Source organism: Balaenoptera physalus, assembly GCF_965194825.1.
Source record: "Balaenoptera physalus genome assembly, chromosome: 16".
NCBI classification, from domain to species: Eukaryota; Metazoa; Chordata; class Mammalia; order Artiodactyla; family Balaenopteridae; genus Balaenoptera; species Balaenoptera physalus.
This window is the reverse complement of record NC_138898.1, coordinates 51,468,784-51,491,907: the sequence shown is the minus strand read 5'-3', so window position 1 is coordinate 51,491,907 and position 23,124 is coordinate 51,468,784. Positions and strand designations below refer to the sequence as shown.

Below are 23,124 nucleotides of genomic sequence, written 5' to 3'. Positions count from 1 at the left end.
TCTCAGGCGGAAGTGCCCGGGGCGCCGGCGGCTGGGACCGGCCCGGACGATGGGAACCCAGGGCAGAGGCGGCGGCTGGGGCCGCAGTGGCAGCCGTGGCTGCCCGAGCGGCGGCGGGGGTGGGCGGCCGGGTACGCGGGTTGGGTAGCGCCGGGCCGAGCGCGGAGCCATGCGCCGGGCTGGGACCGGGACCGGGGGCGCGGCGGTGGTGGTGGCGGTGGCGGTGCCGCTGCTGCTGCTGCTGCTGCTGCTCGCTCGGTCCCCGCCTGCCGCCGCCGGCGACGGCAAAAAGAGCGGTGAGCGAGCGCGGACCCGCGGGCGCCATCCCGGGGGCTCGGGCTGGGGGGCGGAGGGAGCAGCGGGGGGAGCGGCCGGGATTGTGAGTCACCTGGGGGCACCTGTGCGCTCACCTGGCGCGGACGTAGGGCCCAGGTCCCCACCCTGGGTTGGGGGCGCAGGGCGGCCCCTTCCGGGGCACCGAGTGTGAGAGCGGGCGGTAGAAGGGACACCCGCGCCCCCTCCTCTGTCCCCGGGGCCGGGTTCGGCCAGACGGTCCCCTTGGAGCGAGTCCTCCCTTCCTTCCTGCTCCTCCTCCTCCCAACGGGTTCTGGTCGGGCACGAGCCTCGCACACCAGGACGTGGGGGTGAAGTGGCCCAGGGGGACTCTTCTGGGACTCCAGGAGCTGCGGGGGGGAGCTGTGAGCTCCTGGGAAGAAACGTTGGGCCGTGGGATTCCCGGGTCCCCATCTGGTCTGGGAGAGGGCCAGAGTTGGGAAAAAGTTGCTTAGATCCTAAAGTAGCAGCCGGGGTGGGTGTAATGCCTCCACCCCTCCCAAGGTGACCACCACCCTACTGCAGTCACTTTCAACAGCTGGCCTTGCTTGTTGGAGGCTAGACTCCCAGTCGTCCTCAGAACCCTAGCAGGCCAGAGTGGTTCTGAGAAATGGGCACCTCTGTGTTGTCTGGGAACTTCCACTCCCTTTGATGAAGGCCCAAGGAGGTGGCTAGACCAGAAGGTGCTGTCCTTGGGGTTCTGCAGGACACCTGAGGATGCTGAGTAAACTGCCTGATTCCTGAGGCCTTGGGCTCTCTGGTGGCCAGGCTGGTGGGGCTGGGAGGGCCCAGATGCCCCACCAGGCAGTAGGCAGCTTACCCAACACAGCCTGGGGCTGGTTCCCAGCCCATCCCCCCTTCTCTGAAATCTTGCTTCTCCAAGCTCCTGTTTCTTTGAGGGTTGTGCCTCTGGTTTCTGAGCTTGGCACAGCTTGAAATGAAAGGCAGTTTCCCCGAGATGGGCCCCTGATGAAATTGCTCCATCGGGTACCGATGAGAAAGTCATCCTTACTTTCTCCTTTCCTCCTTTTCCGGGATCAGGGCTAGGTGAGGGGTCACTGATGAAGAGTTTATGGAGATGGAAAATCTGGGCAGCCGCTCACCTCCCAGGCCTGCTAAAGTGATCCTGGTTTCTGTGTGATCCTGGCTTCTGGGGTCTCTGGGTGGGCAGGGTCTCCGCACTGTGTGCCCGTCCTGGTTTGGAGGATGTGGGACAGGGTGCCCTTACTAGGGTTCCCAGGACAGGCTCAGGGACTTTCTTTCTCCTACCCCCAGCCCTGTGTCCTTGGAGGGGGTTGTGGGCAGAGCAGGTGTGCATGTGGCTGGAGCTCCCTGATATCAGAAATGTGTCTTCCACATCTGGCTCAGATGGAGACCTGCAGAGCTGGGGGTGGGGTGCTGGAGGGGCTGTGTGGCCTGGGAGTGGGGACCCCTAGGTCTTAGGGTGACCTCTCTTATCTCTCATGCACCTGGTGAAACTTCACAGCCACCAGCTGGGTTGCAGGTGTCCAGGGCTGGCAGGGGCCAGAGGACCTGGCCACTCTCTGGTCAGGGGGCTGCACACTGCAGCGGGACCTCCCCTGCCTGGCCCCATCTAGAAGCTGGGTGCCCGGTGGGCTGGCTGACTGTTTCTCTAAGGCCCTGTGGTCCCGGGGTGGGGTGGGGTGGGGTGGGGGAGGGCTGCAGCAGCCTCAGGAGAAAGTTTGTATTAGCTCAGTGGCTACTAGTCTCCTGGCACTCAGGCCACAGTTGGCAGTTGGGACTTGGTGGCCAGTAGACACCTGGAAAGCCTGGAGTGTGTCCTATGTGATGCCTACCCCTGCCCAGCCCCCAATACCGGGCTCCTCCGAGCTCAGACTGGCTTTGCAAGTGGGCTGCTATCTTTTCTCAGGGTGTTTCCATGGTAGGGTCAGGAAGCTGGCAGGAAAGCCAGCTGCTCACCTGGTTCCCTTACCTGCTCACCTGGCCCACCTGGAAGGGCCCGGGCTTGCTGCTGGGGTGGTGTGAGTCGCCAGTTTCCCAGTGGGGCAGGGGGAGGTACCCAGCTCTGAGGAGAGGGAGACCACACCCTGCTGTGTCCACAATGCATTTCTTCTTAAAGCACTTTAACATCCATTAACCATGGAGGGAGGGGCAGCCAAAGGGAGGTGCTGTCCGACTCAGCCAACTCAGAGGAAGCTAGGACCCAGAGAGGGGAAAGGATGGTCAAGGTCACAGGAGAACAAGGCCTGAGCTGGCGCTGGGGCCACGCTTCCTACCATGCAGCCCAGGTGCCTTGTCAGCCACCCCTGGGACACAGAGAGCACCAGAGCATGCCTGTTCTGTGGGAGGCCTTAGAGGGAGGGTCTGAGTGGGCACCCTCACCCACTCATTGGGCAGGTGGTTACACCATGGGCCCCAGACACATGCTCCAGCGGTTAATGGACACTCCCAGGAGGGCCCTAATCCTGGGTGGGGCCGCAGGCCTCTGTGCCCAGTCCCAGCAGACCTTCAGAGCTGGTCTGGGAAAGGCTGGCATGACAAAAGGGGGCTGCAAGTGCAAACTTTTTGGAGTGTGTGGGGGAGGGCAGCTGGGGAGCCATGGAGGTGGGGGCCTGGGAGCCACTGCCAGGACTGGGGCGCAGGGGAGCCCTGGGCTGGGGCCACTCTTCAGGGGCTTGTGCCCACTGGAGCTGGGGGTAGCCATTCCAGCCTAGGTCCCCTCCCCACAGGGTCTCTGCCTGCCTCCCGTCTGGGTGAGGAGGGATGACGGCTCTGGTGCAACTGTATCCCAAATCATGGCCTGAGCAGGCGGCCAGCCTCCAGACCTGGACTCCCTGGCCTGTCCAGTGGAACCAGGATCAAGGATGCTGGAGCTGGGGAGGCTCAGAGGAGGTGGGGGAGAGTGTCCTGGCGTCTAGTGCCCAGGGCAGTTGTGGGGGCTCCCGCCCTGACCACTTCCTGTGCCCTTCAGACTCCATCCCTCAGCCCTGGATGTGCCAGGGCTGCAGTGGAGGGAGGGGAGGGGGGGCTGTGACCAGTGTGGAGAGGAGCTGCCCTCTGAGTGGAGCTCTTCCTGCTTCTAAGGTCTGAGACCGTTGGGGTGATCGGTGTTGGGTGGCTGTGGGACTCGTTGATAAGGGGTGGCTGGTGGGTGGGATGTGGAGATCTGGGGAAAGTTGGCAGAGGAATGGCTGTGGGGGACTGAGCCTGTGAGCTAGAGATCGTTGGCAGGGCTGGAGGGGTTTAGAAAGATGGATGTGTGGACGTGAGTGGGAACGTGATGCCTGAGTGAAAACTTCTGAGCCCTGGACCCTTGCCAAGGGCTGAGGGGGAGCAGTGACCTTTCCGAGGTCAGAGTGGGCATGCCAGGCATCCCAGGGGCTCCATGGCTTCCCTCGCCCCTTCTCTCCGGCCCAGGCCAGGCATGAGGGCCTCCATCTTCTCCCCAGGGGAGGGGGATCCTGGGCACCCTGGCCTGGCTGACAGCGCCTTCTCCGCAGATGCCAGGCTGGTGTCGGAGCAGTTTTCGCAGGCCCCGCAGAAGCTGGCTTTCTACAGCTGGTATGGCAGCGCCAGGCTCTTCCACTTCCGGGTGCCCCCAGACACAGTGCTGCTGCGCTGGCTGCTGCAGGTGTCCAGGGGCAGTGGCCCAACCTGCACCAACATGGAGATCACTGTGTAGGTGCCTGCCCGCCGCCCCCGCCCCCGCCTGAGCCGCCTGGGCCGACACCTGAGCCTGCCCTGCTCTCCCTGCCTCCAGGTACTTCCGCTATGGTGCCCCTCCCGTCATCAACCCACTGGGCACCAGCTTCCCTGACAACACCTCCGTTCAGCCCTCCTTCCTCCTCAAGATGCGGCACAGCAACGCCTCCATCAACATCTCCCACCCAGCACCCGGGGACTGGTTTGTGGCCGCCCACCTGCCCCCCTCATCCCATAAGATTGAGGTGAAGGTAAGGGGGCTCCCTCCAGGGACAGGGGGTGGGCAGGACCCCACAGTGCATGAATGGCCAGTCCCTATTTTTCATCTCCCCAGGGCAGACTTTGCTCAGGGCTCTGCTGCCCAGCCCTGCCACTCCACCCTAGGGCTCTATGGTCCAGCCCTGACACCCTCCCCCCGCAGGCTCTCTGGTCCAGCCCCGCCTCCCCCAACCCTAGGGCTCTCTGGTCCAGCCCTGCTGCCCCCTCCTGCTTCCTCTTCTCCCCTGTGCCTGCTCTCTCCTTAGGGCTTTGTTCCCACCTGTGCCTACATCTTCCAGCCTGACATGCTGGTCGTGCGAGTGGTCGAGGTCTCCATCCTGGAGCCTGACGTGCCCTTTCCACAGACCCTCCTCTCCCACCCCAGCTACCTCAAGTGAGTGGAGGTTTGGTGGAGTGGGTGGTACTGCTGTCCTCACTGCGGGTGAAAGCGGTGGGTCTGTGTCTCTGGGTCGTGCTAAGAAGTGGGGGCCAGGTGTCTCGCCCCCTTTGGCTACCACTCTGAGGGTGAAGTATACGGGGAGGTTGGTTGAAGCCGCAGAGCCCAAGTGAGGCCGTATCCCCTTGGCTGCAGAGTCTTCGTCCCCGAGTACACCCAAGAGCTGCGGCTGGAGCTGCAGGGCTGTGCATCCAACGGGAGCCTGGGCTGCCCTGTGCGCCTCACCGTGGGCTCGGCCACCCTGCCTGGAAACTTCCAGAAGGTGCTTACTTGCAGCGGCCCCACGCAGGCCTGCCGCCTGCTGCTGCCCTCACCACCCTGGGACCGGTGGCTGCAAGTGACGGCCAAGAGCCTCGCCGGGCCCCGTGTGTCCGTGGCTTTCAGTGCTGTGGCTGCCCTCACAGGTGGGCTGAGCAGGGAGATGGCTCTGCCCCCTGCCTTCCGCCCTCAGGCCTTCCTCCAGCTGAGCTCCTTGTGGTCCTGACAGCCTGCAGGCCGTGGAGTGTGAACTTCCAGCACCTTCTGCAGAGCAGCCCAAACCAGAGCAGCAACGCCTCCACCGGTCTGCTTCCCCCGACCCCCAGCTACCAGGACCTGGACCGGAGGGGCAGGGTGGGCGGCGGCCCCTTCTGCCTCAGGAGCTTCCCCGTCCTGCGGGAAGACGTGGACGTGGTATCCGTGCGCTTCCAGCCCCTGGACAGGGTCTCGGTGCTCGTGCAGTCAGACATGCCCTCGGTGATGCGGCTGAACCTCAACACGGGCATGGACAGCGGGGGCTCCCTCACCATCTCCATGCGGGTCAACAAGGTACCTTGGTCCAAGAACCCCTAGAGGCCTGGCTCGGATCAGGGCCCAGGGTCCAGGGCTCAGACCTGCCTGGGCGGAGCGATGCTGCTCAGGCCTCCCTGTGCCGACTTTGGCACGGAGACGGGATTGGGGTGGCCTTTTGGGCAACAAAGTGAGCCCGGCAGGCGTTGGGCCAGAACAGGCACCATCTGAGAAACAGAAGGCCTGTTCTGCGGGGCAGCAGGTCCCCGTCGGCAGGCCCAGGGCTGCAGGTAGGGTCAGAAGCTGGGTGCCCCAGGCCTGGCGGGGAAGGGTCCTGGTGGGCCCTGAGCCAGCGGGGACCACAGAGAACAGCACCCAGCACCAGGGGTGAACTTGAGGTGGAGGCCGGGGACTGACCCTGAACGGCCTCCTTTCCAGACTGCGATTGCCAACACCTCAGTGGTAGCCTGTGTGACTGCTGCCTCACCCTTGCTCAGCTTCAACGCTTCGCTCAGCTGCACCACAGGTATAGGTGGCATCCGGCCCCGGGACCAGCAGGCCCTCTGGCTCCCTATGACCAGGCCTTCCTCCTCCCCTGCAGCCTTCTTCCAGGGCCACCCCCTGTCTCTGAGTGCCTCTTCTCCCACGGCCAACCTCATCATCCCCTACCCAGAGACAGACAACTGGTACCTCTCCCTGCAGCTCATGTGCCCCGAGAGACCTGAGTAAGTAAACTTGAGGGCAGCCGGCCAAATCGTTGCGCTCGGGACCATGGACAGGGCTGCCCGTGTCCCAGTTTGGGGCTGACCCGACTTCCTGCAAGCCGTGCAGGGTCAGTTGCCTTTTGGGAGTTCTAAAGGGTTCCCCACCTCCACCTGGCCACTCCTCCCGTGGCAGCTCTGAGAGTCCGGACACAAGCAGGGGGACTGGTCCAGGACACAGCCCCAGACAGGCTGGTACTCAGACAGCGGGAGGAAGAGGGGCATCTTGGCCTCGCAGAGCTCGTGGCTGCTGTCCTCCAGGGCTCGGAGCTCGGGGGCCACAACTCTGGGTTCATGTGTCCAAGACCCTGCTGGGAGCACTGGTGGGGGACTGACCGGCAGACCTCAGCAGCCAGCCTTCCTATGGCCCCTTCCTCGCAGGGAGTGTGAGCAGGCCTCGGTCCTCGTGGAGACCACCTTGTACTTGGTGCCCTGCTTGAACGACTGTGGACCCTACGGCCAGTGCCTCCTGCTGCGCAGACATGGCTACCTGTATGCGGGCTGCAGCTGCAAGGCAGGTGAGGGACGGTCCTGATGTCTCCCCCAACTCGTGCCCTTGGCCTCCCAGCCCTGTGCCTTCTTCCGGGAGCCCATCCCAGCTCTGCCCCCGAAGAGCAAGGACAGATGCCCCCTTCCCGCCCCTACCGTGCCCCCGTGCGGGCACAGAGAGGCACCCCCAGAGATGGTACTGCCTTCTGATCTTTGCCTACCCTGCCCACACCTGCCCACACCTACCCACACTGGCATCCACCTACCCACGTGTGCCCCACACCTACCCACACCTGTCCCGGCCTGCTCAGAGGTGAGGAAGGGGCTTCTCTGCAGGGCCCTGGGTGAGGGGCGGGCCCTGAGGTTCCAAAGCGCCCCCTGCCGAGCCTGCCCCACTTGCCCGGCTTCAGCCCCCTCTGCGTTGCCTTGGCCCACAGGCTGGCGTGGGTGGAGCTGCACAGACAACAGCACAGCCCAGACGGCGGCCCAGCAGAAGGTGGCCGCCCTCTTGCTTACCCTGAGCAACCTCGTGTTCCTGGCCCCCATCGCCATCTCCGTGCACCGCTCCCTCCTGGTGGAGGCCTCCGTCTACGCCTACACCATGTTCTTCTCCACGGTAGGCCTGCTTGCTCCCCTGGGGGTGGTAGGGGGACCTGGGCTGCCGCTCACCACCCGGCCCCACAGTTCTACCACGCCTGCGACCAGCCGGGTGAAGCGGTGCTGTGCATCCTCAACTATGACACACTGCAGTACTGCGACTTCCTGGGCTCCGGAGTGTCCATCTGGGTCACCATCCTTTGCATGGCCCGGCTGAAGGCCGCCCTGAAATACGTGAGCGATTTCCTGATACCCGGGGTCTGGGCTCTGGTGGGGCGGAGGCCCTTGTGCGCAGTGTGTCGAGGGAGACACCAGAAAGGGGGTATGGCCGCTGCCCTTCGAAACCTCTTGTACTAACCAGTCGCCTGCTAGAAGAGGCTGCCTCCAGTTGTGAAGGGACTGTGTCAGCTGCTCGGAGGATGCCAGGAAAAGAAGGTGGTGGGCAGGGCTGGGCGAGGCCTGTCTTTCTCCCAGGGCCCCATTCAGAGAGGAGGCCTGGAACCCCAACCCTGGACCAGACCTCTCTGAGAAGCGCCCAGCTGTGCTCCTGGAGTCCCTGGTGCTGAGGACACTTTGGGGACTTTTCTGCTGCAGCCGGGCTTGGCTGATGGAGATGCGTGCCCTGGTGCCCTGCCTGCCCAAGTTTGTGCCCCAGAAATTCACCTGTGGGGAATTCCCTGGCAGTCCAGTGGTTAAGACTCCGTGCTTTCACTGCTGAGGGCGGCGTGGGTTCAATCCCCGGTCAGGGAACTAAGATCCCGCAAGCTGTGCAGCACGGCCAAAACAAAACAAAACACATTAGAAATCCACCTGTGGATGGACCCTTGGGACTGATGGATCCCAGCAATGCAGAAGCTGGAGGAGGGGCACCTCCCTCCCAGCCAGCAGAGCAGGGCAGGGTGTGCCAGTTGCTCCAAGGGGACTGGCAGAGGTGCTGGGGGGCAGTAGGGACAGTGGGATGACCAGCAGGCCCAAACCACCTGCTCCTGCTGGACCTTGTGCCATCAAAAACGAACCAGGCCTAGCGCTCCTGTGACCCTGCCATCGTCCCTGTGTTTTGCCCAGGTTCTGTTTCTCCTGGGCGCTCTGGTCTTCGCCATGTCCTTGCAGCTGGACCGCAGGGCCGCCTGGAACACAATGGGGCCTTGCCTCTTTGCCATTGTGGTCATGGTCACCATGTGGGTAAGGAACTAGGGCAGGCCTGGGGTCCTGCCCAGGCTCCCTCTCCTGGTAATTGGGGTAAAAGAGCATGGGCTCTCCATACACGCTCGCTCTGGGAGGAGAGAGCATGGCCCCTCATTTTGGCCATGTTCTCAGTCCTGGGTCTGAGTCCTCCAGATCTGCCGAGGGCTGCCAGTGGCACCCACAGGGGCTCAGTGTGGCTTCATGCCCAGGGCCTGGGCCTGAGGAACCCATAGATCTTTGTGCCCTTGAACCCCTCCAAGCAGCCCACACTCCCAGACCTGGGCAGGCCCCTGGGAGCTGTGGCTGCAGCCCCTGTGCCAACACTCGTGCGGTGGTTTTCTCCAGGTGTACCGCTGTGGGCGCCGGCGTCACTGCTACCCCCCATCCTGGCAGCGCTGGGTCTTCTACCTCCTGCCCGGCATCTCCATGGCCGCTGTGGCCATCACCATCTACACTTCCATGATGACCAGCGACAACTATTACTACACCCACAGCATCTGGCACATGCTGCTGGCAGGGAGCGCAGCCTTCTTGCTGCCACCACGTGAACAGCACACCAAGCCTTGGGCCTGCTCCCAGAAGCTCACCTGCCACTATGAGATCTGCAAGAACCACCGGGACGAGTTGTACACAGTGACATGACACAGCCAGCTTGGGGACACCTGCAGCTTTGATGATCTCTCCAGCCAGGGGCAGGACCAAGGGAGAGGGACCCTGTCCAGATCCATTTCCAACTGAATAAAATTGCCCTGAGCACTCTTTTGCTTTCTCCTGCAGAGGAGAGGACCACACCCCCAACTCCCTTGTGCCCACTGGCTGCCAGCTGACTCGGTCCCTCTGCAGGTCCCAGCTGGTATCTGCAGTGGCCCCTGGGGCCTGGGCCTGGCTGCCTGGAGACCACAGGTACCATGTGGGGTCAGGCTCTGAGTTCTTCTGGCTTGGGGATGGTTGGAGGGAGATGTGGTGTAAGAGTCCCCCATTGCCCTATTCCCCTGTGAGGCTGTGGTATGAGAGACCCAGGTGGGCCAAGGAGGCCTGAGCCCACCTCCCATGGGCCCCTGCCCCGTAGGCTGGGAGCTATGCCATCCCTGGCTCATTGACACCTTGTGCCCCTGAATGCCAGCCTGCCTCGGGCATGGGGATGCCCCCTGCTGATACATTTGCCATGGGAAGGAGTGACCACATTTACCAGGGAGCTGATGGCACTGGGGTGTCCATAAGGGCCAGCTGCCATGGGTAGCATGGGGGAGGCTGACTTCTGGCTGTCCAGCCCTCCCCCTTTACTCCCTTTGGCTCTCAGTTTTGGAGCTGCAGGCCCCTGAGATGAGCTTCCTGGGGAGGGGGCTGCCAAGCTGCTCTGGGAGTGCTGGGCCTGCAGGGCACACCTTGTCCCATCTTTGTGTCCCACTGACCCCTGGGTTCCTGGGCCCTGTCTAGGGAGCATCTCCTTGAGTTACTCCCAGGAGAGAAGGTGATGGCTGCCGGCCCGCACTGGCCCAACCACACGTTTGGGGAGGGGGCTCCTGGAGACCTGGCCCTGCCTTTCTCCTTCCTCTGTGGTGGAAGCACGGTATCGCCTGCTGACTGCCCCAGGAGCAGTGCCCTGCCCCTCCCTAAGGGGCTGCTGTCTGTGTGAGGGTGCTGGACAGGGCTGCTGAGCCCAGGGTGGGGGGCACGCACTCTCCCATCTTTTGGCCCTGGCATCTCCCCTTCTGAGTCCTGTCCAGGCTGCGGCCTTCCTGGAGGCTTCCCGCACCCCCAGTCACCCAGCACTTGGCCACTGGAGCATTCTCTAGGCTTGTAAAGCGGAAACATTTATATACAGTATTTTGGGGAGGAATTTTTTCAAGACATTTAAGACGTATTTTTCTGTAGCTCTGATTGCACTGTGATTAGTGAATTTAATATTCTACATGATGTTTCAAGGCAAAAGAGTTTTTACATTGTTTTCTGGGCTCCTCCCGGGAGGAGGGGAGGTGGGACCGAGAATGACAAGTCCCTGCTCCCAGGAAATGGGCCCACACTTGCCGACGGTGCCTGCAGCTGCCGCCGTCTCCGCAGCGAGTTTTCCACGGTCCCTAAAGACGGGAAAGGGGGCGGGACGAGGGGGGGGCGTTGTAGACCGACCGGCTTTGCAGCCAGTCAGCGGCGGGTGGAAGGCAAGGTGCCGCGGCACGACTTCCGGTTCCGGCGGGGAGCGGGACTCAGGTAGGTAGGTGGTGCGGCCGGCTCTGGAATCGGGGTCTTGCGGTGGTTGGGCAGCCCGGGGTCACGCGTCTGGGGTCGGGGCCGCGCGGGGGCACGGGGTCGAAGTTGGGGCCGCGCGGGGGGCCGGGCGCGGGGGTGACGGAGGCGGAGCCGGGGGTCGGGATGGGGCTGGAGGCCGGGGGCGGGAGTCGGGGGATCGGGCCTCTTGGAGTTACGCGGCTGGGCTCGGGGCCGCGCGGGGCTATGGGGCCGGGGTAGAGGCGGCGCGCCGGGGGCTGGAGTCGGGGGTGGGGGTCGGGGCCCGCGTCCGGCCGGGCGCGCGTGACGGTGGCCCCTGCCTCCTGCCAGGCTCGCCACGATGCCCCTGCACAAGGTCCCGGTCGGCCTGTGGAAGCAGCTCCGGCTGCGGGAGGGCATCTACTCCCGCCTGCCCCAGCACTACCTGCGTTCCTTGGAGGAGGCGCGGACGCCCACTCCCGTGCACTACAGGCCACACGGGGTCAAATTCAAGATCAACCCCAAGAACGGGCAGCGGGAGCGCGTGGAGGACGTGCCCATTCCCGTTCACTATCCCCCGGAGTCCCAGCTGGGGCTCTGGGGCGGCGAGGGCTGGGTGCAGGGTCACAGATACGTCAACAACGACAAGGTGGGTGAGCAGGACGGGCTTGAGCGGTACTTCCTGGGTCTCGCTGCCTTGCTCCGGGCTCCGGAGGTACCTGGACAGTGAAAGGGACCCCCACCCCTCTGGGAGAGGGAGCTTACAGACTGGTGGAGACACAGCTCCATCTGAAAAGTGTCCTCAGGAGTAAAAAGTCACAGTTTCGGTAGCCAGATCGAGTGTATAGATGAGGAGCCCTGTGTGGTGAGAAGAGATGGAGAATGAGGTTTAAGGTCACCTGTCAGCTTGACCGCCATACTTTCTCTACTCCTCGTGACACCTACAGGGCTGGCATTTAGGAAGGCCGAGAGGCTCACCTGGGAGCAGGTCTCCTGAGTCTGCCCCCTGAGCTGTGTTGCCTCTGGTGGGGAGCCTGGGGAAAGGAGGGGGCTTATGTCTTTGAGGCCTCCTAGGCTAGCGTCTCCCTTTGCCTTTGGCCCCTTGGTCCCTGGTTTGGGATGTGATGACCTGTGAACCGTGGAGTTATGGTCGTGTGTGCGGTGTGTCTGGAATAAACACCAGCAACTTGGGCAAAATCTGGGGAGAAGCTGACCTCTGGGTGGGCACCTGGGTCCCCAGGTGGGGACTGCTTCATGCAGCTCCACATGCCCAGTCTCCCCACTCCAGTGTGTGGGGAGAAGCAGCAGCGCTCACCAAGTTTCTTGCCCCCTCAGCTCTCCAAGAGGGTGAAGAAGGTGTGGAAACCGCAGTTGTTCCAGCGTGAGCTTTACAGTGAGATCCTGGATACCAGGTTCACCGTGACCGTGACCATGCGCACCCTGGACCTCATCGACGAGGCCTACGGGTTTGACTTCTACATTCTCAAGGCAAGCAGATCTGCACCACGCTGGGGTTCCCTGTGAGATATAAACGGGACCATGTCCCTTTCTGGGCAGCCCCAGTGGGAGTCCATCATTGTGGACGGCCATCTTGCCCATGTGGCCAAGAGAGCACAGCTGCCTCCTTCTCTGCTCTTAGACCTTCCTCGCTTCTGGTCTGGGTGCTGGGGCTGCCCACCTCGCCTAAAGTGCTCCACCAGGCTGGCCTGGGGGCTGCCAGCTGCTGGGGAGGAAGCTGGAGGGGCCGGCTGGTGGGGTGGGCAGGGCCCTGCCTGCAGCACCTGGCCCCATGCAGAGCCTCCTGCCAGACCCCGAAGGAGGACCTGTGCTCCAAGTTTGGGATGGACCTGAAGCGAGGGATGCTGCTGCGGCTCGCCCGACAGGACCCCCAGCTGCACCCAGATGACCCCGACAGGAGAGCGGCCATCTACGACAAGTACAAGGTCAGGGCTCCAGCCTTTACTTACTGCTCCTCGTGGGCCCCCTGGCCGGCTGCCCACCCCTGACCTCACCCGCGAGCCCGTCTCTGTCTGCCCAGGCGTTTGTCATCCCGGAGGCAGAGGCCGAGTGGGTTGGCCTGACGCTGGACGAGGCTGTGGAGAAGCAGAGGCTCCTAGAAGAGAAGGTGAGCATGTGTGAGCACCAGCTGCCCTGCCCTCTCAGGAGTGGGCACAGCTGCCAAGCAGCAGCCCCTGGGGTGTGTTGACAGGGGCACTGGGTGGGCTTGGGGAGGCACTGCTACCCAGCGGGAGCCGTGGGCTGTGGTCCCCGCGTGGCCCACTCCCTCCCCTCCAGGTCCTGACCCTCTCCTGCCCCCCCTGGCTGGTTTCGTGGATGGGAAGATGGATAAGAGCTGGATGCTTGGCACCATCAATTTCTGTGGCCACCTAGTATTCCGCAGGGTCTGCCCAGTACTGCACTGAGGCCTTTTGTGTCTGTCTCTAGAGGAGTCTGGAGCGTGTGATAGCTGCCAGGACAGGGGGCCCATTGTAGCTGCTGCCCCTTCTCTCTGCCCGGAGTCTCTGCAGCCAAGGCCCCTGCGGCCCCTCTCCCACGAACAGAGCACTGTCCTCTGGGCTGGGGGCTAGCGGATGGCAAGTAGCCTTGCTTGACCCCGTGGCCAAGCAGGAGGGGCCTGGTCCTCTCATGCTCGATTCCTCTTGGTGTTTGGTCAGCAGCTGGATCCCCACCCTCCCCAGAGCGCCTCACTGTGACCTGTCTTGTCTCTCTAGGACCCTGTTCCTCTGTTCAAGGTCTACGTGGAGGAGCTGATTGAGCAGCTTCAGCAGCAAGCGCTGTCTGAGCCGGCAGTGGTGCAGAAGAGAGCCAGCAGGACGTAGCCGCACTGGGACCTGGGCCTGACAGCCAGGCTCAGCACCCCGCCCCCTTTGGCACTGTGGACAGAGCCTGGGGTGGTGGTGAGGGCCAACCGTGGTCGTGTGTGCTGGCCGTGCAGCTCCCGGGTGGGGTGGTCTTTGTGGAGGCCCCAGGAGGTCTCTTGTCCCAGGATCCCCAGAGGCCTGGGGCCCTCTCGCTGCCTCTGTCCCCCCCTCCCCGCAGTGGAGGCCCTGCCAAGGCAGGTCACCACCCTCGGGGGACAGTGTGAGTAAAGTCTGAGCCGGGCTGTGTGTGTGCTGCTTTGCTTAGAGGATCAGGCTCACCCCGTGCCTCAGAGACCCGGGACGCAGCTGAGGTGGGTGGTGGTCCCTAGGTGTGCAAGGTTTTGGTGCTCTTCTCTTCTCTGGGAGAACCCAGCATTGTGGGAGGCATCCTAGGATAGAGTAGGACTGTGCTCGCTCCTCCTCATTGCACATTGCCTGGAATGTTCTCCAGAGCAGAGGCCTGGTGCTATGTTCTGGCTCTGGGAGTGGCTGTATGGTGTCTGCACCAGCACTGCCTTTGGGGTGGTGAGCACCACCCCCCCCCCCCCAGCTCTGGGAGGTGCAGGGGCCCCAGAGGGTGCTGCTGGTGCCAGTGTCTCACAGGGAAGGCCTTGAGTCTGGAGCTTCTGTTAGCACCTCCCTGTCATGGTCCAAAAGGAGGCAGAAGCCACATGGCCTGCGGGGCCTGTGACACAGATGTTCCCTCTTCAGCTGACCCAGACCTGAACTTGGGTGGGGATGTGGCCCCCAGTGGGAGGCTGAACCAGGCACCTGAAGCCTTTCCTGCTCTGAGATTTGGGGGTGGCATGACCCTCTTCGCTGACCCTACCTGGAAATCCTGAGCACTGAGACCCATTTGGGTCTCTCTGGGAGGACACAGGTGGGTTCCCCTGACCTGGTCCTGGCAGCTGACTGAGGGGCACCAGGCTCCCCTGAGGGAGCCGTGGAAGTGATGCCACCTGGGCTGTGTTTATGGGGTGGGAGGCCAGAGGGAGCGTGCAGCTGGCCAGTGAGCATGGCTGCAAGAGGGCCCTGGAGGCTCCATGGCTCGCAAGGAGGTCATCCAGGATGGGGGGCTGCCTTGGGGTCAGAGCCCTGGGGGGAGTGCCCCAGAGGTCACCAGTCCCAGTCTCTTCCAGGGACACCTTGAGACCCCATGTGTCCTCATCCCTATTCTGTGACCGTTTTAATTTTTTAAGAATTTTACCAAAAGCTGATGATGCCCAGCTCACGCCTGGCCCGGCTCTGTGGGCTGGCAACGCCCAGCCCAGTTGTCTGAACCACACAGACTGCTGGTGCTCTGGGTGGGCCAGTCTCCCCAGCTTCCACCTCCTGGTTCCCTCCCACGTTCAGGATCCCCTTTCTGTGCCCCGCCCCCCCCCCACCCCAGTCTGTTGCCTGGGTACCCCTGCGATGCGCACCCAGAACATCCCCAGTTCACTGATATTGACTCAGGTACCCCTCCCTTGCCTGCTCCTTCCTGCCCCAACTAAGGCCACAGGCCGAGGGGGTGCCTGTGCCATTCCTGGAGCCTCGAGGGACCTGAGGGACCTGGCGCTGACATAGGGATTGTGGCCTGAGCAGGGTGGGGGCTGGGCCAGGTGTGAGCAGTCCGGGGGAGGGAGAGGTGGATGGAGGGTGGAATTGGCCTCCCTGTCAGCACTGGTGGGCCCAGGCTGGCTTCTGCTGGCTCCTGGGAGGAGCTTGGCATGCCCTTAGCAGGTCACTTGCCCCCCGCCTAGCCTGAGGCTGGACTGAGTTGGGGGTCTCAGTGTGGTCCTGGCCCTAGAACTAAAACATGAGCCTTTTTCTGGTGGTGCAGCATCAGTTTCCTCAAATTCTCACAAAAATCCTTGCCTCAGGAAAGGTTCAGAAGCCCTCACTGAGTGACAAACTCACTCCCCAGCCCCAAGAAAACAATAACCCAGACCTTCTGGTTTCCTCTGGGAGGTGGGAGTGGGGAGAGGACACAAAGGCTGCACTCACCCACAAGCACGGATCCAGGAGCTGAGCTGCCCATCAGCTACACGTCCCTGCCTTCCACATGTCCCACCCACCCCCCCGCCCCGGCCCTGGTCAGGCGGAGGCCGGCCCTGGTCAGGCGGAGGCCCCTGAGCTGCCTTCATTTTCGTCTCCCGTCAACCACATCTCTGCACAGTCTCAACCACAGTCTCTTTGTTACTCTTGTCAGAGCTCCGGTTCTGCCCTGGCTGAGGCCCTGCAGCCCATCAGGACCCTGGGTTGGTGCAGGGCAGGGGGTTGTGCTGATCAAGGTCGAACCTGTGGAATCCTGAGCTGCCCTGCACTGACCCGTGGCTGCAAACAGGCAATGCCCCTGTCTCTGCACCAGCTGGGTCAACCCTCCTATGTGTTTCTATGACAACAGAGCTCAACCAGTTGGCTTCCATGCTGGGCTGTGGACAGGAGGGTGAAGTGTCACTATGGCTATGGACTGGGGAGGGGCTCTTGGGACCAGCACTGGAGGCCTTGACAGTAGCATGGCCATCAACACCATGATGTCTCAAGGCCCTGTTGTGTCCACTGCCTGATTCCACTGCCCCTGTGTCCCAGGGCAGGCAAAAGGACCAACCCTACCTAGAGAGGGGACAACCTAGGCTGAGAGGGGCAGGGCTCAGTCCAGGGCTCTGTGCCTGACCCCTCACCATCAGGGTCTGCAGGGTGGCAGGTGTGCAGAGGGCAACCTGCGCCCTTTCAGGGTGCTGGGAGCACAAGGGAGCCGCTGTGGGGCCCATCCACACGCACTGGGACCCACCTCAACCTTCACCATCCATTGCTGCCCCCTTGAGCCCCTCTCCTCCCACTGCCACTGGCTACCCCCTAGCTGGAGCCCTGGGTCAGGAGAACTTGCCCAGCAGCACCAGCCCTGTGCAGATTGGCACCCTGTGCCGTAGCATGCCAGAGCCCTCCCCAGCTCACCCTGAGCCCCAGAATGAGGCTCCAGGCCCTGGCCCCTTTACCACCCACAGGTGACCCAGCCCACTTTGCTCTTGGAGGAGATCTGTCTGCACATGGCATCCAGCACAGCAGGGGATGCCCCAAGGCTGGGGGTGGAAGCCCCGTGACTGGGCAGCTTGGGGTGTGGCCAGGCCAGTGTGAAGAGTTCAGGACAAGTCCAGGGTGCAGGCTGAGCAGCTTCTGTGCCCTGTGGCTCTGGGCCCAGCCCAGCCTGCCCTGTGCATGTTCCCTCAGATGTGTGACCACTCTGGACTCCTGTTCCATGCTCCCCCTTACTCCTGGGTCCCTCTGGCTTTGGCAGTGGCCTCGGCAGGGGCCTGCCTCAGCCTTGGCTTCTTCCTGGGGGCTTGAGGCCCACACCTGCTTCTCCAAGCCCTGCAGCTGTTCCTCCATCTTCTGCTCAGCAGGTGGGGCTGGGCCTCCTAGGGCTCTCAGGTGCCCTACGTGGGGGCCTTGACCAGGAGGTGCTGACCCCGAGGACTTTTTGAAAGGCCAGGGGTTGTCATGGAGATGGGGTGGGGGTGGCTCTGGGCTGCTCTCTATCCTGCAACACCCAGGATGGCCAGTTCTTGGAGTGATGCTGCATTGTGCCCTTGCTGAATAGCTGTGGCCTTGAGACATCAGGGAAGGCCTCACTGAGGCCAGCAGACCCTGGGGCAGGCCACAGGAAGAGCAGGTGCAAAGACACAGGGTTGGAAAGTGTCCCAGGGTCCTACTGGGTGGAGACACAAGGTCTGTGGGGCAGGAGGGCCATGCTGGGGTTGTGTGTGTCTGTGTGTCCAAAGGACTAAGGAGAGGGCTGCGGAGGGGTTGGCAGGCAGAGGTGAGGCCCGTAGGCCGTTTGGGGTCTGAGGTGGAGGAGAGCTTGGATCTGCCTCCTGGGGGTGCGGAGTTCCTCCTGCTCCTCCTCCTGCTGCCCTCACGCATTTTCTCACCAGACTGGGCCTGGCTTTCAGCTCCTGGGACAAGCCTGACCTGAAGTCTTCCTCTCAGTAGGGGCTGCAAGGACACTGTTCCTGCCACTGCCAGAGCATCAGGAAGGGCATGGAGTGGCCTAGCACATGTCCCAAGAGAGGGACAGGGACCCCTAACACTGGACATGAAACACACACACAAAAAAACACCCAAAAGCTGGTGCAGGAGCAGCAACCATCCAGCCACGTCTGACCCGACCCTCCAAGGGGACCCTGGCGTGGGCCCACCAGCGGTGCCGCCTGCTCCCTCTGCAGTCAGGAGTGGCTTGGGGGTGGCGGTGTCTAAAGGGGCTGGTTGCCATGGCTACCATAGGGTTCCGAGGCCGTCATCTGGTCCCTGCCTCAGCCAATCGGCGGTGGGAGCCCGAGCTGCAGCCTAGAGTCACGCTTCTTCCTTGCAGCCACACAGTGGCCAAGAGCAGGGACCCGCTTCCTGGAGTGGCTCAGAGTGCTCGGACGGACAGCCAGGCCCAGCATGGCGGAGCGCGGGCCGGTGGGGCGGGAGCAGGCACACGGAGCCAGGCAGGTGAGGTAAGCTGGGTGGGTGCACGGATAGACAGACGGGCAGACAGGCAGACAGGTGGACGCGCTCCCTGCTGCCCATTGTTCTTGTGGCTGAGCCCACAGCACTCAGCCCACCCCACCCTCTGCACCTTCACCCCGGGACCCTCTCCCCAAATACCCCAAGGAAGGGTCATGGGAAGAGAGACAAAGGAAACGGCGCAAGGCAGGATGAATCCCAGTGCACCGAGGTCCGAAAATCGCTCTCGTGGGTCTTTCTCGGCAGATTTCACGTAGAGGCGGCATCAAAGACCCCCAACTGGCCGAGGCCCTGGGCGTAACAGCTGCCCGGCCACTGCTCCCAGGGCTAGGCAACAGGCATGTCAAGGCAGTGCGGTTTCAGAAGCATTTTTTCGAGAAGAAAAAAAAAGACGGAAAAAAAGGAAAAAATGTCCACCTATAACGGGGAGTGGTCAGCCCAAGATGGATCAGAAGCGCCAAATCCCATTACTCGGGACTTCAGAGGACAGGCCCCGAAAAGGCAGCTGCGATTAAGAGCTTGTAAATGGAGTGTCCTTTGGAGATCAAAGAGGGACGCGCTCGTGTGTGTGTGCGTGTGTGCGCGTGTGCACGCGTGTGTGCAGGAACGCGCGTTGAGGGGCGCTGGCCGTGGGGCTGTGCGCCATGGCATGGTGGAGCCTGGAGTGTCACCTGCCGGCCATGGCTGCAGTCCATGTTGCAGTGTCCTTGCTGCTGTGTGTGACGTGTGGATGCCCCTGGGGGGGTGGGCCCGTGCAGGCGAGGGCTGGTGCCCACCACCCACACCTGGCCTTGGGCAGCGGGCCCTCTGGAAGGAGGTCCTGCCTGGGCCTTGGCCCCCAACCTGGGCCTCCATCTTCTTCTCCTGGAGTCTGGTCTCGTCCCCACGTTGGGCCCAGACGGGCCTGGCAGGAGCCGAGCGCTCAGGCCCGCCACGGCCGAGCTGGGTGTGAAGACGGGTGGAGGCTGCCTGTAATCACCCCAACCGTCCTGCTGCCCGCAGAGGCTGAGGGCTCCCAGATGGCCTGGCGAGCGTGTCTCGGAGGTTCAAAGCCTCCGTCAGTGCGATTGTTAGGTTATTAGGTAAACTCTGAGAAGCAAATCTTTTAATCCACTGTGGCTAATCCAGTGCACTTTTGTTTGCCATGACAGATTCTGCAGCAACAAAGGGGCCAGAGGGACCCGGCATACATAATCACATACTTACAACTGGGCCGCGGCAGCCGCAGGGCTCCTAGGCAGCCGAGAGAGACATCGAGGGATGGCAAAGTGGAGGGCGGGTGGTGGAGGCAGACCTGGAGGGGTGGGCTGGGGACGGGGGCAGCTGGCCCACCTGGGGCAGCACTTCCCTGCCTCCCGTCGCCAAGGCCCGTAGCTGTCAGCTCGAGGGGTGGCCCTGGTCCCCAGGACTATGGGGACTTGGCCGGGGCGGGGGCTGGGGGTGGAATGAGGTGTGTCAGGTGGAAGGAGAAACAATAACCCTCAGATGGGTGTGAGCTCTCACTGCACTGGGAGAGGCCTTCGGGGATGGGGCAGCCAGGACAGGGACAGAGAGGACAGAGCGGGAGTCTGCCCGGCGTGAGGGTCAGTGCAGCAGGAGGGCAGGCGGCCCCAAGACCAGAAGAGGAGTAGCCTGAGGCTGACTGGGAAGGTGGGCCTTTACCTGCTGCTTCCAGAAGTTGGGCCGAGGTCCCCAGGAACCTGGCCCTTCCATGTGGACACCAGTGCTCCTGGGGAAATAGCACTGGGGGTGGGCGAGACCAGGAGGCCCAGTCCTCTGTTTGCGACGTGTCTGAGAACACAGCCAGCGTGGGCTCCATTCCGTGGCCTGGGCCCATTCATGGAGGGTCACACACAGACCTCTGAGGCCAGCAGGATCACGTTGGGACTCTCACTTTGCTAAGGAGGATACTCTGGCTCGAGAAGGTGCCCAGAGTCTCTGGCCAGCCCAAGACACAGGCAGACGCTTAAGTGTCCAGGGAGGCAGGAGCTGGGCGGGTGACGCTGAGGCCCCCAAGTTGGGGAGGTGCTGGGCTGCGGGTGGGTGGGTTGCTCACCCCTCCTCTTTCCCAAGCCCCTGTGGCTGGTGGGAGCCATCTTGGCCATCGAACCCTCAATGCCCATCCTCTATCCGTGAGCCCACTAGACACACCCTTGCAGTCAGAATCCTCCAGAGAGGCAGTGCAGAAAGGTGTCTCTGCTGTGCCCCTCGGCCTGGACTGACAGGACCCCCCTCAGGACACAGGGTGCGACCTGAGTTGGGGGTGTGTGGAGGGCACCCTGGTGTGGAGTGTGCTGACTTTGGGGCTTCGCCCTTGACTCCTGGGGGCCGGCAGGGATGAGGGGAGCTGTGTCAGGTCTGCTGGGTGAGTGGTCTGTGCAGGGACCCTGAGACGAGCATGCCACCGGCTTGCGTGGCCTGGGACTCCGGGCTCTGAGCAAGCGGGAGCAAGCAGGTGACCACCGCGCCCGTTTGTGAGCGTACTGCCCGCGTCGGCAATGGCAGAGTGCTCAGCTCTCCATCTCTGTGGGTGGGACCTCCTGGCCTGTAAGAGGCCAGGGCAGGATGAGGTGCCTCCTAGGAGCAGGGGCCACCGGGACTGGACGACAGAGAGCAGCAGGGTCAGAAAGTGTCTTGCACCACTGAGGTGACCTTGGAGCCAGTTTGTCTGAAGCAAAGCCCTGCTCCTGTCCCCCAACCTCCCTAGCTTGGCACTGGGACTGGGGTTGCTCCTGGGCGTCTGTCTGCGGCAGCTTTGGCTGCAGGCTGGCAAGAGAACTCCAGGCAACAAGAGGGATGCAAAATGGCAGCCTGGAGGGCACACCTGCCCCCAAGTGGGAAGGGTGAGAGGAGTCAGACACAGGTGGAAAGAGGTGGGGGACCTGCCTGAGGCAGAGTCAGGGCCCAGGGAGGCCCCAGCCCAGGGTGGCCATGGAGCTGGCCGGCCCAGGAAGCTCAAGGTGGCACCTTCTTGCTGGTCCCAAGGCCGACTTGGGGTGACCGCAGCAGTCACACCCCGCCTGACACTGCCCCATGGGTCAGCTCTGTCCCATACCCCAGGATCCTCACCTGAGGCTGGCCTCACTCTGATGGATTAATTTATACTGACCGTTGATGGGACGATGGCCTGCTGCAGAGCTTCCTGGTTTTCCTAAGATCTCAGCTGTAGCGTTGTTGTAGACCTTCTTCCTGACGTGTGAAGAGACTGGAGCCCACCTTAATCGCCCTGCAGCAACGACCGGTATTAATGCTCTGGGGTAGTTCCTGCCTTTATAGGCACACTCTCTGCGTCCACCCAAGTGCGTACCGTGTGTGTGGGCTCCAAGCCTTTCTACTTGGTGGTGTCTCTCACGCCCTTGGTGTGATGTCTCCACATCCTTTGTTGAACTTGTGATGGAGGAACACCTGGCCCTCCTCGCTGAGCTCAGAACTGATGGAAAAAGGACACTCAGGACAAAACATGGAGCCCAGGGGTCTAGGTTCATGGCCAGGAAGGTGGCTGGCCGCTGTGGCTGGGGCCATCTCTCAGAAGGGAAGTCCACTTGCACTCGTCAGAACTGATGAGCCAAGGCCTCCTCCCTCTCCAGGTCCTCACCTGCCTGCCCATTGCGCACTCCCACTGTGCACACCTGGGGCCAGGCAGAAGAGCTGAAAATGCAGAGCCCAGAAGGGGCTCAGCCTGAAGCTTGCGACTCCCTCCAGAAGCCTGACTCAGAACAGCCCCTCCTTGCCCTCCCCTCCTGGGAGTCAGGAGTGGTGCAGATCTGACGTTCAGTAGCCTGTCTGCGGGGCTCATCCCCCACACATGGCGCCATGCTGGACGCCCCTCAACATAGCACCTTGGTGCATCTTGGATGATTCCCAAGGATTAATTCTTGTAAGTGGTCTCCCCCAGCCAAGTGGACAAACATCTGTAAGGCTTCAGAGCTCACTCAATTTCAAATATTCCTTTTATGTCTCATTTGAAGAAAATGATTTATTTTCTGCTCTTAAGTTTTTTATTTCATTCCTGGAAAGCCTGAACAAATGTCATCTACAGTTTATCACATCAAAGCCTCCTGTGGCAGACTCCTGCCCCCAGGGAGGGGCGCATTTTAAAGGACTTCTGTAGGAAAAGAGGGCTCCATCATGGACTTCCCTGTTCCCAAGTGAGGTTCCCACGGCTCTGTGTCTGCTCTCAGCTCTGGGTGGCTGACGCAGTCCCTCTGCCAGGTCACCCTTGCTCCAGTGCAGGCCCCCAGGGCTGCCCTCCCTACCTCCCTCTCTTCAGAGCCTCCCCAAGCCCCCTCCTCTGGGCTCCTCCCACCACCACCCTGCTCCAGCCTCCCCTGAGTGCCCATAGCCACAACCCTGAAGCAGGGCTACAGCATTTCCTCCAGGCTTTCTGACTCCCTTCCTGTCCCCACAGGGCGAGGGCCCCGAGGAGCCAGAGGCGCGAGGGCCCTGTTCTGGTCCCAGGGCCTGGGGACATCTGCCACCATGGGCCAGGAGGAGGATGGATGTGGACACGACACTGGGAGCCTGGCCTGGCCACAGCAGCAGCTCTGCAGAACCAAGGCAAGCACTGGGGGCCCGTGTCTGGGGGTGGAAAGACAGCCTGAGGACCAGTGTCCTGGAGGTCCTGATGTCTGTTTGGCCCACCGAGGACTCCTGCACCCCACAGAGACTCTGTTGTGCCATTATGGCCACCTACTCTGTCTCTAAGGCTCTGTGGTTGAACAGGGTCGCGGGGAGGCTGCAAAGGCATCTCCTGTACCCAGCACTGGGAGGCCTGGGGCCATCCCAGCTGGATGTGGGTGAGAGTGACACCTGCCACCAGGACTCTAGTGGGTTCAGCAGTGCAGTTCCTCTGATGTGCTGTCCCTACCCATAGCCCCTGCTCCTGCCCAGCCTGCCCTGGGTGGTGGCCTGGGCCATTGGCAGGCTGGGGATTCTTCCCTGGTGGCCCTCGTCCCTCATTGCTCCCCTTTCCTATGAAACCCTGGGCGTCAGAGGCTGTGCTGAGCCCTGGGAA

The 23,124-nt window shown here is 62.5% G+C and overlaps 2 protein-coding genes across 4 annotated transcripts; both read left to right on the top strand.

Annotated features, from left to right (window-relative positions):
- Window positions 1-32: 32 nt before the first annotated feature.
- Window positions 33-9,291, top strand: PGAP6 (post-GPI attachment to proteins 6). Of its 2 annotated transcripts, none has more exons than XM_082430848.1 (13): window positions 33-296; window positions 3,816-3,993; window positions 4,076-4,268; window positions 4,575-4,669; window positions 4,868-5,136; window positions 5,220-5,539; window positions 5,939-6,026; window positions 6,102-6,225; window positions 6,643-6,779; window positions 7,188-7,366; window positions 7,435-7,581; window positions 8,413-8,529; window positions 8,878-9,291. In XM_082430848.1, exons 1-13 carry the CDS (start codon window positions 170-172, stop codon window positions 9,172-9,174), a joined length of 2,271 nt encoding a protein of 756 aa, XP_082286974.1. In that variant the 5' UTR covers window positions 33-169; the 3' UTR covers window positions 9,175-9,291. The 2 variants fall into 2 exon arrangements, with proteins under 2 accessions (XP_082286974.1, XP_082286973.1); XM_082430847.1 differs by having other exon boundaries at window positions 4,542-4,669.
- A 1,333-nt stretch (window positions 9,292-10,624) lies between these two features.
- Window positions 10,625-13,861, top strand: MRPL28 (mitochondrial ribosomal protein L28). Of its 2 annotated transcripts, none has more exons than XM_082430859.1 (6): window positions 10,625-10,740; window positions 11,089-11,386; window positions 12,073-12,225; window positions 12,546-12,680; window positions 12,776-12,862; window positions 13,470-13,861. In XM_082430859.1, the coding sequence occupies exons 2-6, from the start codon at window positions 11,099-11,101 to the stop codon at window positions 13,575-13,577; spliced, it is 771 nt and encodes a 256-aa protein (XP_082286985.1). In that variant the 5' UTR covers window positions 10,625-10,740; window positions 11,089-11,098; the 3' UTR covers window positions 13,578-13,861. The 2 variants fall into 2 exon arrangements, with proteins under 2 accessions (XP_082286985.1, XP_082286984.1); XM_082430858.1 differs by having other exon boundaries at window positions 10,681-10,744.
- The last annotated feature ends 9,263 nt before the right edge of the window (window positions 13,862-23,124 follow it).